Source organism: Sinohyriopsis cumingii, chromosome 16 (assembly GCF_028554795.1).
Source record: "Sinohyriopsis cumingii isolate HCF-2022 chromosome 16, ASM2855479v2, whole genome shotgun sequence".
In the NCBI taxonomy this organism is placed as follows: Eukaryota; Metazoa; Mollusca; class Bivalvia; order Unionida; family Unionidae; genus Sinohyriopsis; species Sinohyriopsis cumingii.
In genome coordinates this window covers 84,240,175-84,262,194 of record NC_142976.1, presented here as the reverse complement: position 1 = coordinate 84,262,194, position 22,020 = coordinate 84,240,175, and the positions used below count along the sequence as shown (strand labels likewise).

At 36.7% G+C, this 22,020-nt stretch overlaps 1 protein-coding gene across 1 annotated transcript; it reads left to right on the top strand.

Annotated features, from left to right (window-relative positions):
• Positions 1-3,108: 3,108 nt before the first annotated feature.
• Positions 3,109-14,064, top strand: LOC149780921 (uncharacterized). Its single transcript, XM_089936250.1, has 2 exons — positions 3,109-3,162; positions 13,222-14,064. Exons 1-2 carry the CDS (start codon positions 3,109-3,111, stop codon positions 14,062-14,064), a joined length of 897 nt encoding a protein of 298 aa, XP_089792376.1.
• The last annotated feature ends 7,956 nt before the right edge of the window (positions 14,065-22,020 follow it).

Here is a 22,020-nt window from a genome sequence, read left to right as displayed (position 1 = left end):
TCTTATCTCATTTGTGTTGTCGGATAAAACTGATATTTTTTTTTTAAGGCTTCAAATCACAATCAGTACTCTGGAAACGTGTGTGTGCTTGCATGGCCTATTTAAAACAAGAAAACCATCAATATTTAGAGCTTTTTAAATTAAATGCCACAGATTTAATAAGTATGGATGCAGGTGGGTTTTGTTCTTTTGCAGCATCAGATGCTTTGTGTAACTGTGATTAGGATCTAATTCTCATGATGAATTCGAAAAAGAATAGCCAATGCAAAACATGTCAGTTTAAAATTCCTCAGAAGTTACTGGCAAGCATTCTCACACGCCCACATTGGACAATCCAAGACTCCTGCCTATGCAGAGGTGAGATGTCAATGATCTGTATAGGCATATGCCTTATACCACTCGGCCAGCCAGGGCCCCTAATACCAAGTTGTGCCACTTAATATTCATGACAATTTCTGTTTGGATCACTTTTGTGCTCATTGGTATTACGTCTAGCTTTATTGAACTGAATCTTGATTTACTAGATAAATCCAAACAACCAACCTTGAAGGTTATCTGACATGCCCCTGGATATATTTTCTCTAACAGTATGCATGATCAGTATTGAGGGAGAGTTCATTATTTTATGACCATTAGTGATCAGTTGTTTGTTAAAGGTAACAGCACCCATGATTAATAAACTAATTGGTATTAACAGATACTAGAGTTACATAGTACTCAGCCTAGTTTTTTATTGTAAGCACCATATGATGTAAATGACTGTATGCAGTGTTAACTGGGTTACGAGACATAAAAATCCAGTTAAGTGCTCTGCCATGGGAAACATTGTTAAACAAATCACTATAAGCACTATAAACTCTATATGGTAAGGCCAAGTTATAAGAAAAGAACTGTGTTGAGTTTGTGGAATGACTTTAGATCAATGGTAGCTGCAGTTGCCTGATGTTATATTAATGTATGAACATTACAATTCACTTGTGTACCGATCATGGCAGTCAAAAGTTACAGTGTCAGAATTAAATGTTTCTGACCCTGTTGCACTAAAATCACTGGAAACTAAAAAATTGCTTGGAGAATATAATATTATTAATTGTTTTGGTTAAAATCAGTGTAGAAATATCATAGGAATAGCTCCATGTGCTATATCAGCAAGTTCTGGCAGCTCAGCTGAAAATGTAAAAATATTTGACCTTGGCTCTGAAGTTCCCACCATCAGTAGAAGTACGTACTTGTAGAGCTAAAGTTACCTCAGTTAGATCAATGAGTTAAGGGCTTTGTATGTCAGTATAACTATGTACTTGTAGAGATATTGTAACCGCAGTTACATCAGTCGTCAAAGGGCCTCGACGTCTTATGTCATATAGACATGAAATATTAAATTTATAAATATTTTACTTAAATCTTACAAAGTCAAGGAGTTATAAACATTGGCAAGTTAGAACGCAGGTAGCACATATATTTTTACTTTTAAGACAGTCCAAGTGCAAACAACATAGATCTTGATCTGCTGTAGCATAATGTCTCTGCAGATCAGGATCTATGTTGTAGGTTATACTGATTACCCCTTACAAACTACACAGACCCAGATCTGCTGGTACATTATGTGACAGTAGATCTAGGTCTGCTGTTTGCAGTTAGACTTGTCTTATAAGCAAGCACCTCTGCCCCAAAGCCACTTGAACTACAATGTCTTTATCTAGACCTACTTTAAAAAAAAATGTTTCTAAGTTTTGTTTAAGAATGAAGTACATTATTCTGATCTTTTGAATTCCTGATGAATGTAGAGATGGATGCATACGTATGGATCATATCTTGGCATCCATCTGTGTGGCTATGTGAGAAAGCTTGCCAGTAGCTTCTCGTGGGTCAGTTGTTCTTTCTGGGGTTTTCCCAGGTTCTTCTTCCACCATTTATACTGGCCACCATGTATAGCCTATCTTGTGCTGAAAAATGGCACAAAACCCTACAACAACAACAACAATATCCATCTGTACATTCATGCATCCATCGATGCCTTGGATTGAGCTCACTGGTAAAGTTTTGATCTTTTTTTGTTAATGTTAAGACAGAACACAAGCAAGCAAGTCTCTTGTTCATGCATAAAACATTTTTTTAAAGTGAGTCTTACTTTCAGCCATAATTTTTGTGCATCAGTTTAATTTAGAAAAGAATATGTTGTACTATTAGTAGTAAACAAAATTTGGTAACTGTAGTATTCTCACACTGCCCTGTTTGTTTGGAAACCCCCCACTGATATTAAAAATTGAAGGCCTCAAGGATATGAAAAATGCATGATGCTCAGTCATTTCATTCATTGAATTATCATTTGTAACCTGGTTCATGACAGGCGGTCTCAAACACTGTCATCTTGTTGGAGTTTCGAGTCAAACGCGAGTTTCTTTAGCATCATGGTGACCATATTTGCTTGGGTATGTCTGTGTTTTCAAGCAACAGATGTGATATAGTTCACAATCTTTAAAAATCGTAATAGTTCCATAAATTTTGGATTTACATCCCTCTGAATACATATATAGAAGAGTTCCTCCTATTTCTTCAGTCAATTTGTGTTAGAATTATAATCCCTAGACATTACAAATATTGGATGCAGATTTTTTACTGACGTGGACTGTTCTAGAAACCAAAAATAGCAAGCAGTCTGAATGTTGTTTTTTTTACATTGGGAACTTCTATTTGCATTGAAACATAAAAAATTAAAGTGTCAGTAACCCATTGATGACAATTGGGTTACAAATTATAACTCAATGAAATTACTAGATTTTTTGCATTTTTTATATTCTTGATCATTTTTAGTTTTAAAATTGCTAGGAAGATACAAACAAAAGGGAGGGTCTGCCAATACTGTAGCAGTAATAAGCTTCCATATCAACATGAAATGTTAAATGTTAACTCTTCACTTTATATACATCATAATAGGAACAGCTGTCACAGATGTAGTTGGACTAATTGAACAAAAGCATTGAGACAGATTACATATGAAATACAGTAGAGGCAGTTCAGTGGAGTTGTGTGTGCAGAGAAATTTCTCTATTGAAATCAAAGTTTGTTGCAGGATTTAGTATGGTTGCTGAATAAGAATAATGTTTCAACATGTTGGACCTGACAACCCACAAGTGCATGGGGGAGAACAGAGGCTGTGTACCGGTATTTACATGGCATATTTATAGATGTATCATTTAAATGCAGTGCTATCCATAAGATTCTCAAATTGTTTCTTTGGTTTATTTATGTCATTTTCTATAATTACTTACCAACAAAATGTTTTTATATGCCTGTTGTATGGTGTTATGTATATTTGTTGTTGTTGTTGTTGTTGTGGGGTTTAATGCCATTTTTCAGCACAAGATAGGCTATACATGGCGGCCAGTATTGATGGTGGAGGAAGAACCTGGGAAGAACCACTGACCAACGAGAAGCTACTGGCAAGCTTTCTCACATACCCACATTGGCCGAATCCTAGCCTCGAACCCACGCAGACAGAGGTGAGATGGCAGTGATCCGTAACGGAGAGCGCTTTAGACCACTCGGGGCCCCTATGTATATTTGATTTAATTATATCTGATTTAATATATACATGTATTTATTTCAATTTAATTGTTTGTCAGTTTTAATTTTTAAAAAATCATTACTTGATCTTGTAATGTAAATTTATTCTCTAGAGATGATACTTTTTTGATGATACTTTTTTTTCAGAAAATAGTTGGACCTTGACTTTTAGTTTGTAAACACCAGGTGTTGATCTAAATCCAGACTTTGTTCAAAATTTGAAGCAACCATCGTAAACAAGTTCTGTCTTTATTTAAAATGATTGGTTATTGTCAAGGTCATGATGGGACTTCGACTTTAAGATGTAAACAGTTTTTTATTTTTTAGAGTAAAATGATTGGTTTTCATCATGGTCACACTGAGTAAACGTGATCTCTAACAAGTACTTATTTTCTATAACCTTCGAGAAGATGATCACGTGACCCTTTGTTTATGTTGTACGAGACCATATAACCTGTTTTGGAGAATTAATCTCAGTAGAAGCTGGGCTGTTAAATTGGAAGTTGTATGTTGTGCTGTTTGGAGTTATTTCAAATTACTTAGATTCAGTAGGATTAATTCTCTTATTTTTCTGGAAAATATGTGTGCTCATGTAAAATTGTTCAACAAGGACAGTTTTGTATAAAAATTTGTTCAGCTAACAGAAACTGGAGTGATAATTATTGTTTCTACAATGAACTGTAGACTTCCACACTACAGATTGCAGCATACGTCATTGTCTTCCATCTTAGATTCTTCGTCGGGATTTGAACTTGAAATCAGTAAAACATTTTGTTTTTAGAATTATTTTGGATTTGATTCTATAAAACCGTAGTTCATATTTTTCATTTTTACAGAATTTTTCCAGGGAAATACATTTTTGTATTTTCCAAAGCTTGTTGTTTTCATTCTTTCTTGTGTTACTGTTTATTCGAGCCTAAACATGTGACATAAGAAATTGGCGTGGCTTGTCCCGGATTATTTTGAATTTTGGATGGATTATTTAAGAAAACTTTGTTTTTAAAATTTGAATTCCCCTAGTTTTTGCAATTTTTAGTGAAATCGGCAAGCTTTTTCTAAATTTATCATCAAAAGTATACGAACTTTTTTTTTTGAAGTTTTACTCAGGAGTGGATGGAAATTTTTAAAATGGAAGTACAGCTAAAAAGTTGGAATTAGAGATAAGACAGGTTCAGTTTCAAATAGAAAATATAAAACTGGAAAGAGAGATGGAAGGAAGATGAATGCAGTTTCAGAAAGAGAGATGAAAGACAAATGCAGTTTCAGAAAGAGATGGAAGAAAGACGAATGGAGTTGCAAAAAGAGAGTGAGGAGAGAGAAAAACGTGCAGATGCAGTTGCAACTGGATAAAGAAAGAGAACAAATGAAATTGGAGAAAGAAAAAGAAAAAAATGTTATTACTAAAAGAACAAATAAAGTTACAGTTTGAAAAAGAGGAGAGAGACAGATGCAGAGAGAAGAATGAAATAGAATTTCAAATTCGGTTAAAAGAATTGGAGTTAGCAAAGGAAAAACACTAACCTACTTTTGATGTTTTAAGAAATATCAAGTTAGTACCTCCTTCTCTGGAAGAAGTAGACATATTTCTTTCGCTTTGAAAGAATTGCTGAGTTTTAAGTGGCCAAGGGAGCATTGGATTCAATTATTACAATGTGTGCTCACTGGTAAAGCTAGTGACATTTACTGTTCACTGTCAGTTGAACAAAGTGGTGACAATGATACGGTCAAAGAATGCATCTTAAGAGGTTATGAGTTAGTGCCTGAAGCTTATTGGCAAAAATTCAGAAACTATATAAAAGAAGCTGGACAAACTCTTTTCGAATTTGTTAGAGAAAAAGAGCAGTTATTTGATAGATGGTGCTTTGCCAAGACAGTTGAACAAGATTATGAAAGTCTTAAACTTATATTACTTGAAGAGTTCAAAAACTACATAGTGACAGTAAGCCTTATCTTGACGAGCATCAGATTGAAAGCTTGGAAAATCCTGCTCGTGCTGCTGATGAGTATTTTTTAACTCAGAAAGTTCCTTTTGTAAATAAGACTTCTACTCAACAGTCTTCTGGCAGAAACGTATTTCAGAAGCTCTTCTAAAACTCAAACTGGCACAACTTCTAAAAATCAACTTCAGAGAAGCTTGATCCAAGATCCTTGTCTCTTCCTACATGTACCTATTGCAAGAAACAAGGACACGTTATTTCTGATTGCTACAAATTGAAAAATGGGCATCAGAATCAAGACAGACCTATTCCAACTGCTCTTGTTTCTAAGAGGTCACGGTCTTGTATTGAAAGCAATATTTTGTTGGTCTAATAAACCCCAGTCTGATCTGATTATGGAGAATTATGAACCATTCGTATGAAAGGGTTCTGTATCACTCTGGGTGATTCGGCCAATCCTATCCCTATTAACATTTTAAGGGACACAGGAGCTTCACGGAGTCTTTTATTGTCAAGTACTTTGCCTTTTTCTGAGAAGTCTTTTTCTAATGAGAGTGTTCTTATTCAGGGAGTAGAGTGCGGCTTTGTTAATGTTCCTCTCCATTGCATAAATTTGTCATCAGACTTAGTCTTAGGACCCGAGAAAGTCGGAACAGTCTCTGTTTTATCTGTTGAGGGCATTCATTTATTACTAGGCAACGACCTAGCTGGAGACAAGGTTGTGGTTAATCCACTTGCAACTGACAAGCCTTGCTTGGATCAGAAAGTAGATCCATATGTAAACGAATTCCCTAAAGTATTTCCAGCTTGTGCATTTACCAGAGCTATGGCAAAGAAGGCTCTTGAGAATGATGTTGATAAGGAAAATATTCTTTTAACTGACACATGTATTGGTCAGGTTTTTGATGAGGTCACTTTCACTCCTTGTTTGGATCAATCAGAAGGTATTGAGCACAGTGATCCTCTTTTAACGACTCATTCTCTTTATTCTAATCAGGGTGATAAATGACAATCACTTGTCACCGAACAGGAAAAAGATCCTGAGATCTGTTTGTTTCAAAGGGTCATTAGTGAAACTGAAACTGCTGAAGTTCCTGTCTGTTATTTCATTAAAAATGGAATTCTTAAGAGAAAATGGAGACCTCCCGATGTATCTGCTGATGACGAATGGTCAGTGAGCTATCGTATTGTAGTTCCGAAACCTTATAGACAGGAAATATTTAGTCTGGCCAGGCCCATGAAACTCCATTGGCTGGTCATTTAGGGATCAATAAAACTTGTCACAAGATCTTAACACACTTTTATTGGCCAAAAATCAAAAGTGATGTTGGTAAATACTGATCTTGTCATACCTGTCAAATGGTAGGAAAACCAAATCAGAAAATTCACAAGGCTCATGTACAACCTATTCCTGCCTTTGACGAACCATTCAGTAGAATTATGGTAGATGGTGTTGGTCCCTTACCTAAGACCAAGTCAGGTAACCAATACCTATTGACCATTATATGTGCATCAACAAGATTTCCAGAGGCAATTTTCTTGAGAAATATAATACCTAAAATAATAGTAAAAGCTATGATAAAGTCTTTTGCTCAATTTGGCCTTTCCAAATCTATCCAATCGGGTCAAGGGTCACATTTTAGGTCTGGAACTTTCTAGCATATTCTGCTTGAATTTGTCTTTCAGCAATTCAAGTCAAAAGTGAAATTACGGTTTGACAGAACATCAATGGAGAGAATATTTGAGTTTTGTAATAATTAGTTATGTCTCTCTTGCACATTCTTCAATTTTTTCTTCGGTTTAGATATTACGGCCCATACAAGGTTAAGAAGAAAATGAATGAGTTAAATTTTAATATTAGTGCTCCTTGGATCTAAATGAATTATAGGAGTACCAGTATGTTGAAAGAGATAGCCAGGTTAAACAAGCAATTTATTTAGTTGTACCTGTCCCACTCATTGGAGATTTAAGTGAATGAATATCATTGGCTTCTACTGACATTGGAGTGACAGATCTTCGGAATTCAGAAATTATGAAAGGTCTGGACCAGAAACTTTCACATTTGCAAGAGCAAGTAAGAAATGAACTTAAACAGTTATTATTTGAATATGAGCACTTATTTCCAGATGTTCCTACAAGAATGAACACAATTTTCCACGACGTTATAAATTGTAAATTCTAAACCTGTAAAACAACACCCGGACAGGATGAACGCTTTCAAACAGGAAAACTTGAAAAAAGAAGTTCAATATTTGCTGGAGAATGATTTTATAGTCCCCATTAAAAGTGACTGTGGTTCACCATGCATACTTGTTCCAAGACCAGATAAAACTTTACTTATGTATATTGATTATAAGGAAGGTGAATCGTGTGAAGAAAACAGATTCATTCCCATTACCAAGAATCAATGACTATTGATAAGATGGGGATTGACAGGTATTTCACCAAATTTGATCTTCTGAAAGGATTTTGGCAGATTACACTAACGGAAAGAGCAAAGGAAATTTCGGCATTCGTGACTCCAGATGGACTTTACCAATATAAAGTAATGCCGTTTGGGATGAAAGGGTCGCCAAGTACATTTCAACGTCTCATGAATACGATTACCTCTGGTCTAGACAATTGTGACGCTTACATCGAGGATATCATCGCATACGACTCCTGAAAAGAACATTTAGCAACAATCTGGGAAGTTTTGAAAGACTCACAGATGCAAATTTGACAATTTATCTAAAAGTGAGTTCTGCCGTGCTAGTGTAACTTTTCTAGGACACATCGGGGGACACGGACAATTTAAACCTTTAGATGCTAAAGTCAAGGCTATCTCTTAATTTCCAGTACCTGTATTTAAAAATCAACGGATGCGATTTTTAGGTATGGCCGGATACTATCGAAAATTTTGTTCCAATTTGTCTATCAATGCTGAACAACTGACAAATGTATTGAGTAAGAAAAACATTGATTTGGACTGAAAAATGTCAGGAGGCTTTGGACAAGTTGAAAGCCATACCTAAAAGTGTGCCAGTTCTTACAGCTCCAAATTTCAGCCAATCTTTTAAACTGTTGATGCAAGTGAAGTTGGGGTTGGAGCAGTTATGATTAAGAAGATGAAAATGTCATTGATCATCCAGTGTGCTATTTTTCTAAGAAATTGAATAAGCACCAAAGAAAGTATTCAACAATCGAGAAGGAATATTTGGCTTTGATATTGGCATTACAACATTTTGAAGTTTACCTTAGTTCAGCTCCTTCTTTGATTATTGTATTTAATGACCACAACTCCCTAACTTTCATCGACAAGATGAAAAATAAAAATCAAAGACTACTAAGGTGTATTTTGTTATTGCAGGAATATAATCTTGATATCAGGCACATCGAGTGAAAAGATAATTTAATAGCAGACGCACTTTCCCGTGTATAACAATGTATTATTTCGTGTACACTGTAATTTAGACGAGTTCTTTTAACCTCGTGTATAATTAGGATGTGGGGAAAGAAAGCTTTATGTATAAATCTTTTTCTTTATAGGGGAAGTGTTATGCATATTTGATTTAATTATATCTGATTTAATATATATATATATTTATTTCAATTTAATTGTTTTTCAGTTTTATTTTTTTAAAATACTTTTCATTTCTTGATATTGTAATGTAAATTTATTCTGTAGAGATGATACTTTTATTTCAGAAAATAGTTTGACATTGACTGTTAGTTTATAAACACCAGGTGTTGATCTATATCCTGACCTTGTTTCAAAATTTGTAGCAACCGTTGTAAACAAGTTCTATATTTATTTTAAAATGATTGGTTGTTGTCGAGGTCATGATGGGACTTTGTCTTTAAGATGTAAATAATTTTTTTATTTCTTAGAGTAAAATGATTGGTTTTCATCAGGATCACACTGGGTAAACTTGATCTCTAACAAGTACTTATTTTCTATAACCTTCGAGAAGATGACCAAGTGACCCCTTGTTTACGTTTTACAAGACCATATAACCTCTGTTTTGGAGAATTAATCTCATTAGAAGCTGGGCTGTTAAATTGGAAGTTGTATATTGTGCTGTTTGGAGTTATTTCAAATTACTTAGATTCAGAAGGATTAGTTCTGTTATTTTTCTGGAAAATACGTGTGCTTATGTAAAATTGTTCAACAAAGACAGTTTTGTATAAAATTTTATTCAGCTAACAGAAACCGAGTGATACTTATTGTTTCTACAATGAATTGTAGACTTCCACACTACAGATTGCAGCATACGTCATAGTCTTCCATCTTAGATTCTTCGTAGGGATTCGAACTTTAAATCGATAGAACTTTTTATTATTAGGACTTCAAAAATTTTATTCTTGGATAATTTTTGGATTATTTTGGATTTGATTCTATAAAACCATAGGTTCATATTTTTTTTCATTGTTACAGAATTGTTCCAGGGAAATAAATTATTTAATTTTCAAAGCTTGTTGTTTTCACTCTTTCTTGTGTTACTGTTTATCCGAACCTAAACACGTGACATAAGATATGGTGAAACTTATCATATCCATTCATCTGTTTCCTAATTTTTGTTCAGCGCGTTAACTCGGGTTCTGTACCGTATATCAATACTAGTTTTAAGTAGCTTGCAATTGAGTTAAGGCAGAATCTTTGATTTGGGGCTTTTAAAAAAAAAATCAATGGTTTTGGTCAAAGGGACTGAAAGAAGGAAATTTTACAGACAATATCTTGAATGACATTTGATTTTGGGGTCTATTTCATACTAACTTAAGATAAATGGTTCCCATGCATTATCTCAGATTCTTTGCTTCTATTTTGATAAACTTTGTATAACAACTAATTTTACTTCTTATAATCAAAGGTAAAGGTCACAGGGACTGAAAGAAGTAAAGAGTTATTTCTGTTCAAGTTCAGTACAACATGCCACTACTAAGCTTTGTAGATGAATTGTATTTTTGAGGAAGAAAGCACCTGAAAACGATGGGGTTAAATTGTCAAAGGTCGCAGTCAGAGGGACTCCAAGAAGGAAAATGAATTTTAAAATAGCTCAGGTTCTATGCCAGAAACTGACCAAACTTTAAGGATGGCTTGTATTTGAGACAAGACACATGACTATCAATTTTACGGTCAGTATGTCAGAAGTTAAGGTCACAAACTGAAAGAGGGAAACTGGTAAATGCAAATTAACTTGACATAGTGGGTATGTAATGTGCCATTTATAGCTCTTGTATGCTTACCTAACCATAAAACCAAGTTAGGACGAAATTCTTTACAAACAAGGGATCAGTTCAAGTCACATGGGACAGATAATACTGAATACTGACCCTGTTGAAGTCGCTGAGAGCAAAGACCTGTTGGATCGCATAGATCTTTCTTCTTTGGTTTCCACGGTGGACCTGGTACCCAGAGGAAGACTGCCTGCGTTATCTACAACTGTTTCCTAGTCATGATCAGTTACAAGTGGACAGTAATTAACAAGTTATTGAACAGAGCAATACTAATACAAATAACAAAGTCTAATAACTCTAAATAACATATAGACGAAACACGAACAAAGGGTTTAGATTTACAGAATAATTCACACTGAGATTTTCAGCGTTGTGTTTGGTATAAGAGACAGCGAAGATGTGCAAAAGTCAGTGTCAAATATTCAACAATATTTGCAATCAGCTGAACTGAGACTACAAAGCTGAATACTTGAAACTGATTTGGAAAAGACAAAGCGTCTTCTTAGAGGATAACACAGCTACAGAGAGATTTGAATAATAACATCAAACGAAACTATTTTGGCAACAAATCCAATGAAAGAATTCAACACAAAAATGGCCGACTAGACAGGGTTCATACGGACTTTGAAGGTCTTTGATAGTTTGGGAAAAATGAGGTAGCATTTCCAAGGCCTTGAAAGTTTCGGAAAATCGAACAGATTACCCTGAGGTCTTTACAAGTCTTTGATGGGTTCGTTATTTGTGTTTTTCATAGTGATACACAACATGTCTCGCACAATTAAAAGCTTTTAATATGCTCGATCACTTCTTTAGAAAGTATATACCAGCTACCGCAACGATGAGTATTGAGTGTAAATTGCTGCTCCTTTATTCAACTCCAAGCACTGTTTATTACCCAATACAAATTTGTACGTTTTCAGACACCAGATAATGTCGTATATTTCTTTTTCATGCTTCACTGCTTAAACTTTCTTGATATCTCAACATTATCATAAGTCAAAAACTAATCTGTAAATTTACATCTCTCTTCAAAAACACCAGTATGTCTTTCTTGATGTTTGAAACCAACAAATCTACATTAATTCTCGTGAGTGTTAGTTTTCAAGACATCAAGGTTTTGCCACACTTTTATTCTTTCCCAACTTGCAAACATGGATACATTATCTCTGAAGCCGACGTTGTTGCTTTTATGTTAAAGGCATACCATATTGATATCGCCTCTTTTATGTTAAATGCATACCATATTGATATCACCTCTTTGAAAACTGCTCAATCAGATACAACATGTGTTACGCCACGAATTATGTTGTGTAAAATAAAATTCAAATTATTATGTATTTTATGTGCTCACAATGTCTGATGTATTATATTTTGTTGTTTTATCCATACATGAGTAGATTATATCCATACACGAATATGTTGTATCCATACACGTGTGGGTTGTATCAAAAACCTTATACTGCGTTAGTAAGTTTGAGTGTTTTCCCTATTCATGGTGTAAATAATCCAATGAACGTGCACGATAGCATATTTAGTGCAATAATATCCATTTTATTGTTAAATGAATGTATTTTGTTTTAAAATGGTTTCGTTTGTAAAAATTATTACATGTGTAAGTTGTTTTGCAATGCAAAGTCGTAAATTCTTTTTTGTCTGTCTTTGGCTAGTCTTAAATTTATTCACATTCATTTATTTACACTTTCAGTCATTCAGAACGATTACCTGTATCAATCTATGCTTAGTTTTAGCTAAGCAGAACCTGTTGAATGGTATTTATCCTCGCTTACTGAAAATTTTCAGATTTCTACAGGTGATTATGTCATATACCAATGGTTCTGTACTTCAGGTCGCGACCCAAATCAGGGTTGCGACATCTTCGCTAGTGAAGGTTCCTTTCTACACCTTGGCATATGGGGCCCCGAGTGGCCGAGTGGTCTAAAGTGCTTATCGTTCTGGACCACTGCCATCTCACCTCTGTCTGCGTGGGTTCGAATCTCAGGCTGGGCTAACGGGGGTACGTGAGAAAGCTTGCCAGTAACTTCTCATGGGTCGGTGGTTCTTCCCGGGGTTTTCCAGGGTTCTTCCACCGGTTTTAATGGCCGCCATGTGAAGCCTATATTGTGCTGAAAAATGGCGTTAAACCCTACAACAACAACAACAATAACAACACCTTGACATATCGAGCAGATATTTCTGATCTTCGGGTCTGTGAATTTCATTGGATGCAGTGACAAGCCACGACATCCAATCAAGATTAAGTTGTTCAAATTTAAACACTGATCCTACGTGATCGAGACAAGGGGAGCACACGACTTGAATGGACTGATAAATAAGTAATTTTCCATTGTCGGTCCGTGTTTTCACAAATACCTTGCACTCAAATACACATAAAAAGGCTTTCTTCTGGTACATAATAATACTTTCAATGTTAAATTTACAAAGTATCCTTTTTAGGTCAGAATTCATTAAAATAGGAAATATGATTATTTCTTTCAACCATTAGCAACTGTTCCTGGTGAGTGTTAGCCTGATTCTCAGTCCCTATGTAGCTACAGCCTATACATGGTTAATTAGATCTAGAAGTACTACGGGGTACTATGTCAGTGTAAACCGCCTACACCCAATATGCAGTCTCCGAGACATACAAAATGAATGGTGGACAAAGCTTGCAGAAAGAACAGAGTTGTACGCTGACATTGGTGACTACAAGGGGTTCTGTGAAGCGTTGAAAGCAATGTATGGTCCTTCCTTCCAAATACAGAGCCCCCTATGGAGTGCAGATGGCCAAGAGCTACTCACTGACAGGGAATCTATCCTGAACCGCTGGTCAGAGCACTTCCACACCCTCTTCAGCACTAGCCGCACAGTCCAGGAGGCAGCTATTGACCGCATCACAAAACAGCCATTAAAGATGGAACTCGATGAGGCATCCACACTGCAAGAGACTGTAAAAGCCATAGAACAGCTGAGGACTGGAAAGGCTGCAGGGAAAGATATTGTACCACCAGAGAGGAGACACGGCATTGCACACCATATTCCACGAGTTCTTCGTTGCTGCTGGGAGAGAGAAAAACTTCCACAAGATCTCAGAGATGCAGTCGTCATCACCTTGTACAATAACAAGGGGGAAAAGTCTGACTGCTCAAACTACGGTGGGATAACTCTGCTCTCCACTGCAGGCAAAATCCTTGCTAGAGCTTTGCTGAACAGATTGGTGCCCACCATTGCAAAAGAACATGCTCCAGAGAGTCAATGCAGCTTCAGAGCCAATAGTGGCACAACTGACATGGTGTTCGTCATGATACAGATCCAGGAGAAATGCAGAGAACAAAATAAAGAACTGTAAATCACATTTGTGGACCTAACGAAGACATTTGACAGGATGAGTAGAAATGGACTGGAAAATCCTTGAAAAGCTCGGCTGTCCTCCAAAGATCCTTACCAAGGTCATCCAGCGACATGAAGACCAGCTTGGTAAGGTCAGAAACAATAAGGACCTGTCACAGACCTTCCCCACCGCAAATGGCATGAAACAGGGCTGCCTTTAGCCCCCAGTGTTCTCAGTATTCTTTAGCATTATGCTCCACCAGTACTTAGATGGAATCTATATCCGATGTCGTACTGATGGCAACCTCTTCAACTTAAAGCGATTTCAGGCCCATACCAAGACCTTGGAAAAACAGATTAGAGATCTTCTCTTTGCAGACGACGACGCCCTTGTTGCCCACAAGGAATCCGCCTTTCAGAGCGTAACATCAATCTTTTCAGAAGCTTGCCAGCTCTCTGGTTGTGAGGTCAGCCTAAAGAAAACTGAGGTACTTCACCAGTATGCACCCAAGGAAGAGTACTGGCCAACAATCATTTTCATTGACCAGACAAAGCTGAAAGTAGTCCACTAGTTCACTTACCTGGACTGTGTTATCTCCTCTGATGCCAAGATCGACAAAGAAATAGACAACAGACTAGCCAAGGCAAATAGCGCCTTCGGCAGACTATAAACGAGTGTGCTACAACGCCAGTCTCAGGAGAGATACAAAGATCAGCGTCTACAGAGCTGTCGTACTGACCACCCTCCCATATGGCGCCGAATCCTGGGTCACATACAGTTGCCACCTCTGCCTCTTTGAACGCTTACATCAGTGCTGCCTCCGCACCATCCTCGACGTTCACTGGAGTGAATTCGTCACCAACACTTAAGTCCTCAAACAAGCAAGGATCACCAACGTTGAGGCCACGCTCATAAAGATACAGCTACGCTGGGCAGGGCACGTCTTCAGGATGGAGGACCATCGCCTGCCAAATATTGCACTGTATGGTGAACTGTCCACTGGCCACCGTGATAGAGGGATACCTCGAAAGAGATATAAAGACTCCTTGAAAAATACCCTCACCACATGTGGCATCAACCACCACCATTAGGCATCACAGGCTGCCGACCGTGAAAGCTGGCGATGCCAAGTTCACCAGGCCACTGCCACGTTTGAAAAAAAAAAAAAAAAAAACAACAGATGGACCAGCTTGTAGGAAAAAAGATGGCAATGAAAAAACTAGGAACCATCGGCACCACCCACCACAACCCAGACATTCCAAGCGAAGTTAAGCCAACAGCACCCAACCTTGATAGCTTCATTATGATTCTTAGTGATTTATATCAGGAACGGCAACTCTTCCCACATGTATATTGCTGTATGGGTCTGTTCAAACAATTTAGAAGGCATGTCCAACCATCCGTGGTGTACTATGCAACGTATTGTAAACAATACAGTCTGTTTGGTAAACCATATCAGCATTTTAAACAACATTAAAAACATAAACAAAAGTAATCAAGTGTATCAGGGCTTATATTTTGGACGCGACCCGAAGAAACTTGTATGAGCCTTACCAACCCGTTTCAAGACTTGTACCCTCAAAAAATTCCTGGCAACCCTCCACGACCATCTAGAACGTGCTCGCGACCCCATCTTTGCCAGCCAAGATTCCGATAATCCTATCTACACCTTGGCGGATCGAAAAGCTATTTTGGTGCTTTGTCCTTGCGACATCTATTGGATTTCATGTGTTGCCTCCCTAAGTATATAATACCAACTAACCAATATCGTGGTGCAAAAACAACGCCCTGAATGGAATACTGCCTTCTCATTGGCCAACTGAAAATAAGTTATAAATAAATACAGGACGTCATTTTCTTTTGACCAATGAGAGGACTATTCCATTCAGCGCTTTGTTCTTGCATATTAAGCGGGCGCGATCAGGGCCATGTCGCGCGGTACCGTGGGAAAATGATTTGGTATTCCTTAAAGATATGATATTAAATCAAACTTTTGATAGTGACATGCAATCGAATGCCTGAGCTAATTATCGGTACCAAATTTATGAAGCCACGCAAAGCGTAGCTTGAAATATCAGCGTTTATTCTTAGATAGGTCGCGCGAGCAAGGAGAGATGTGTCCTCCCTTGTAGTTATTATATAGTACATGTATGACAGGTCAGTTTTAAGCAACGATACGAGTCCCTGTGATTAGACTGACTTCAGTACGTAATAAAAATTGACAAAGTAATGGGCGACGTGTTTGGAACTAATTTGTTACTCTTAACATACAGACGTGACTTCCGAGTGTGTTGGCGTAGTGATAATATCCAAAATTGGATAGTAAATCGTCAGATACCATAGTAGCTTATTTGGCGACTATGACGCAGAGTGGGATACGGGTCATAATTATTACTTCCGTTTCAATACCAACTAGTGTAGTCCGACGATAGAAACATCGCTCGGAGAGTTCCGTCAGTTCGTGAAATAACATGGGAAGTAGGAATACACATTAATTTGATGTCTTTGGTGATTCGCCGCTGGCGGAGTGCACCACAAATGTTATGACAGCAAAGGCCAAGGTCATTCCAGTTGTGACCTTGTTTCCTTCCGCCGCTATGTTGTTTCACTGTGAACGAAGGTAGTTCAGAATGTAGATTCTCAATGGGAACGAATTACATGCGAGGTTTATTTTACGAACCGACGGAAATGGCTCAGCAATATTCCGATCATGTGCAGTACCAGTCTATTTTTAGGTATATAAAAAAAAATCCTCTCTCATTTTGGCGATGATAACAGGAGCTAGATTTAGTACTTGTTTATTCTTTAGATTATGAGCATTATGGTGTGGTTGTCTGTGTGTATTTTGGCAATGTCAATGCACAGCGAGTAATGAGGCATTGATGATGATCAGGAATGAAATATGTGATCCAGTGCACGTTGCTTTCTTTACAGTCCAGCCTCTCAACAAAATGCGGGTTTACCTACAACAAGAACTTTATACTGAGTTCATCTTTGATGATACTTGAGATTAACTTATGATTTATTAGGATCTGGATTCAGTGGAAAAGTCATTATCCAGAAACGAATATAGAGACTACATAGCAAAACTAATTGAGATCCGAGTCCAGCAGAGAAGCACATTACTTTGAACTAGATGGTCTACACTTGCATAGAGAAGAAACATAATAAATCTCGGCAGTTTTTATAGCGGTTAGCTTTATGTGATTTAACTGTTTTATTTACAAATACATGTATTATATGTGTTATTTTACATTTGCAAATAAAGCTAGAACATGATATTAATCTGGTGAGATAAGTGTAAAACTGACCTAATGTGTCATATGGTGTCCACTGGAAGGATAGAAAAGGGGGAACACTGTCAATGTTGTCCAGATAACTGATGCGCACACCTGGTGACAGAATTCCAAATAACTGTTATTGCATTTTTGAATGTAGAGAAATGGCACCCTAAACAAACAAAGTTTAGGCTTATTCAAATTAGATAGGAAAAGTCGTCTCCCATCACGCATTGTAGCTTCCACTCCTCCCCCACTCCAGTACGTTATACTTTCAGTAAACGAGCTGTATATAATATTTATAACCTTCTTTCCTTCCTTCCTACCTTTTTTCTTTCGTTCTTGCTTTCTTTCTTTCTTTCTTTTTTCCAATGAATACAAATTCTTACATTGTTCCAAACTCAATGTTGATGTTTGAACCTCTCTACTCCCCATTGCCGAAACACACACACAAACAACAAAGGTTGTTATAAATTCTAGGATGTGAGATATTTTGCTAATCGCCAAGAATAATCACACAATATGCAAAATTATTTACACTCACTGGGTAAACTTGTGCATAACTTAAATTAATAAAAGTAAGGAAAGTCTTTTGTGCATAAATCAAACTGAAAAGGGTTATATATATATATATATATATATATATATATATATATATATATATATATATATATATATATGTGTGTGTGTGTGTGTGTGTGTGTGTACGCTTTATTATTGAGGTAGCATCAGATGTACAAATTTTTTTAATTTAAAGGAAACGAGGCTTGCTGAGTTTCCATTGAATTTTAAAAAATTATTCAGTGAGGCTAAACCAATATTCCTCTAATCAATCAATGACCACAAATACACACTTATAACTTTACAACTGCGTGGCTTCACCCTGTTTCCCATTTTCATGGTTTCTCCACTAAGCAAAAGGCCGAACACATTAATAGTTCCGGTTCCATCCCGGAGTCAGTCAAAATTACAGTTTCCAGTCGCATTAAACAAAACAATCTACATGTGTTTTTTCACCGCCTGCTTTCACAAACACAACAAAAGGCATCTCAAAATAAAGGACTGATTCCATCCTAATTATTCTATGGTAAAATACCTGTAATGAATACCTCACACTGTAAGGTACACCAGAACAATAATTCTTAATTAAGAAAGGAACTATTTGGTTCGTGCCTAACAGAAACATTATATCTCCGTCTCAAGCCGCTAAACACGAATACCATTGTACGAAACTAATCAATGCCATCATAGGGTCTCTTGAATACTGTACATTACGTCTGTTCTTTAACACTTGTCTGCAATAGGTGAGCGGGAAGCAGCTGCTGTGAAGGGGGATATTTATGAAGACGCTCGATACACAGTGGAGATATTTGTATTATGGAGGGCATTAATTCATCAGATTTGTAGAAACTCCAAAATTTTTAGTATTAAGGACATTAAATCATCAGCTGGTTTTTAATATATTTGAATAATCATTTAGCTCATAAGGTTTGTACAGGATAGGTCCCACATTTGTTGACAGCTAATAATTTAAAAAAAAACAAAAAAAAACAACAAACAATTGGACTGAAATCGCAAGAGAGCTACAAGCCAAATATAAGACGAGTGACCACATGCCTTTTAATGAGATTATTGCAGGTGATGAAACATGGATTAGATCGAAGATAAAGAGCAGAGATCACTACGTAGAGGGTCTGTCAAGAGTATTTCGTATTATTTTTCGACGGATAAGGCTTGAAGCCCAGGTACATGTGCCTGACTCTGTTAGTGTCACTGGACATTTCGTATGCCTCCAAAGTGTTGCTAAAAATTGTGAAACACTACCAAACACCAGTCGACCGCTCCGGTGGCCTAGTGGTTAGAGCGTCCGCCTCGGAAGCGGGAGGTCGTGGGTTCGAACCCCGGCCGATTCATAAAAAAAGACTTACAAAAATGGTACAACAGCTGCCTCGCTAGGCGCTCGGCATTAAGAGGTAAGTGTTAGGACCGGTCGGCCTGGTGTCACGATAATGTGACTGAGTGGGACATCATGCTACATGTCTGCGGCATGATTCCCCAGTGCTAGACATCACTATAAACTGCCACACTGCAGAAATCGTAGCGATATGACTGAAAAATGGTTACAGCTACGTTAAAAATCCTAATCACACACACACACGCACACACACCACCCAAACTGCCGTCCACGCACAGGTACCTGGGGCATCCATCTATTCCATGATAGGGTACCGGCGCATAAACCTATCGGCATGTCAGTCTTTCTGAAGAAGAAAAACCCAGTAACATACAAGCTATTGTCACATAAACCTTTCAGCCCTGCTTTAGCTTTAAATATATTTCTTTGTTACTTCCCGTTATTAAAGATTCATTGAAGGGCAGACGATTTAAAAATCGTCATGCAGTTTGACGTACGGTTCTCCAGTTTATGAACAATATACATAGAAATGAATATCAGAAAGTGTGTGTTTTGGATTAACAATTTTTCAGTCATATCGCTATGATGTCTGCTGTGTGACAGTTTGTAGTGATGTCTAGCACTGCGACATCATGCCGCAGACATGTAGCATGATATCCCATCCAGTTACATTATCCTGACACCAGGCCGACCGGTCCTAACACTAACATCTTAATGCTGAGCGCCAACCAAGGCAATTTGTTAGTACCATTTTTATAAGTCCTTGGTGTGACTCTGCCGGGGTTCGAACCCGCGACCTCCCATAATTGAGGCGGACGCTTTAACCGCTAGGCCATCGGAGCGGTCAAGTGGCATTTAATGATTGGATATTCATGTTGGAAGATGTTGTTGTGGTGCATGGGTAGTACTTTGAGAGGATATACTTAAGTACAGTAAAGAAGTGTTTTGCATAGCGAACTAATAATATTCATAACTTTGTAAATACCCCTCGCAAACAGTTGCGTAGAATCTTTCTGACAAAGTGCACATAAATACTAACACTCTTTAAGAGATCAAAACAGAAACTGTAGAGGATTTCCGAAAGTATGATATTCAATGAAGATTAAGCACTTTATGAATCGGAACTCATTAATAAATAAAACTGTACTTTACCAAACCATTTGGAAATAAATGACTAAGACGGAGCTAACTATATTTATAAAAACAATAGCATATCATGTTCTATAGGAAAGAAGCAAAATTGTACTCAGTGAATTGGAAAATGCAGTTTGAAAGTCATTTGTCAAACGAAAAAAAAAATTAATTTCATAGAGAGAAAGAAGGAGCAAATTTTCAACAAACAGTATCATAGCTAGAATATGATACAGCGAAATAACAATTGCACAAAAAATGTATGTCTTCTAATTATTTAGTATAACTATCGTTGTTTCCATTGTAAACAATATCTTTAATTTATTCATTAACATTTTTCTTACAACTTATTAATTTATTACCTGTTCTACGTTTGTAAGCATTTGTGCTCTTTGTTATTCTGTTTCCAACCAAACTTTGCCCAGATCAGTCCGGTTCTATATATAAAATAAATCCATTGAACTAACTTGTAAAATGTCACTGTGATTCATGAAAGAGAAAAGATATGATGGATGTGCAGTTTATTTTGATATTTGAGAGTGGTCCAGTGACTCCAATCCCCATACTATTGTCAACAACAAATCCATAAATTGTCTCTTAGCTCGTATAGAAAAAAAGACAGAAAACATGTTCATACAAGGAAACTAAAATTTTAAGACAGGACATAAGAGAGGAGATATTTCAATTGAATAATTGGTGTTAACGGAATTTCAACACATGAATGGTTTCGAAGTACCTATGCATTTATAGCAAAATGTCTTCCCTGATATAGGCAGGAATGGAACTCACCTTGGTTGCAATACATTTTAAGCCAAATAGTTAATACACTTATCATTATTGCTTAAATTAATGTCTGCAGTAATATCATTTTGCAGTACAATGTAATACACCTGGTATATGCGCTATTTTGCTTATCAAATTAAAAATCTGCGAACGACAAAAATATTCAATTTTCGTAATATTTGAATGTTATGCATACAGCCAATATTCCAGGAATGGTATAATTGCTTTCATGATATAAACCACGAAAAAGAAATATTATGAATAAGTTTTGTTACAAAATTATGCATTACAATTTCAGATCATAATAAGAAACGATGGATAAGTGGAGTTCTTAACGTTCAGACTTGACATCTTTAGAGAAAGCAGGAAATACTGTACCATACCCTTGATATTCCCGTACCTGATACGTTGAGCCCAAAATTAGCAACTTTTGTCCTAATGCAAAATAGTTCTAACGTGGGTGTAAAATGCATTTACCTCCCATGCACTGTCTTCCATAGAGCAGAGGGGGTGTATGGGGAAAAACAGAAAGAAAGTTAGTATAGTAAGTCGTATGCATAATAATTACTTACATACATGCAACGAAACAGAACATAATAACTGATGTTGTCTAGTAAAAACAAAATACCAGTTGTCCTTAACGGTACAAGGGGCATGTTTTATGCACAAATTTGAAGCGATATCCACCTGCCTAATATAAAAATTCATTAAAAAAAATATAGTACACCTGTGAGTTAAAAAAAAGGTCCATATTTTTTAAAGCTAAAATAAATCAAAACATAAGAATCTCGTTCATTTGCTCTGACAAAATCAATGGAATATCCTAGCGAAAGAAGTGTATGCACCCCAGTTCCCAAATTTACACAT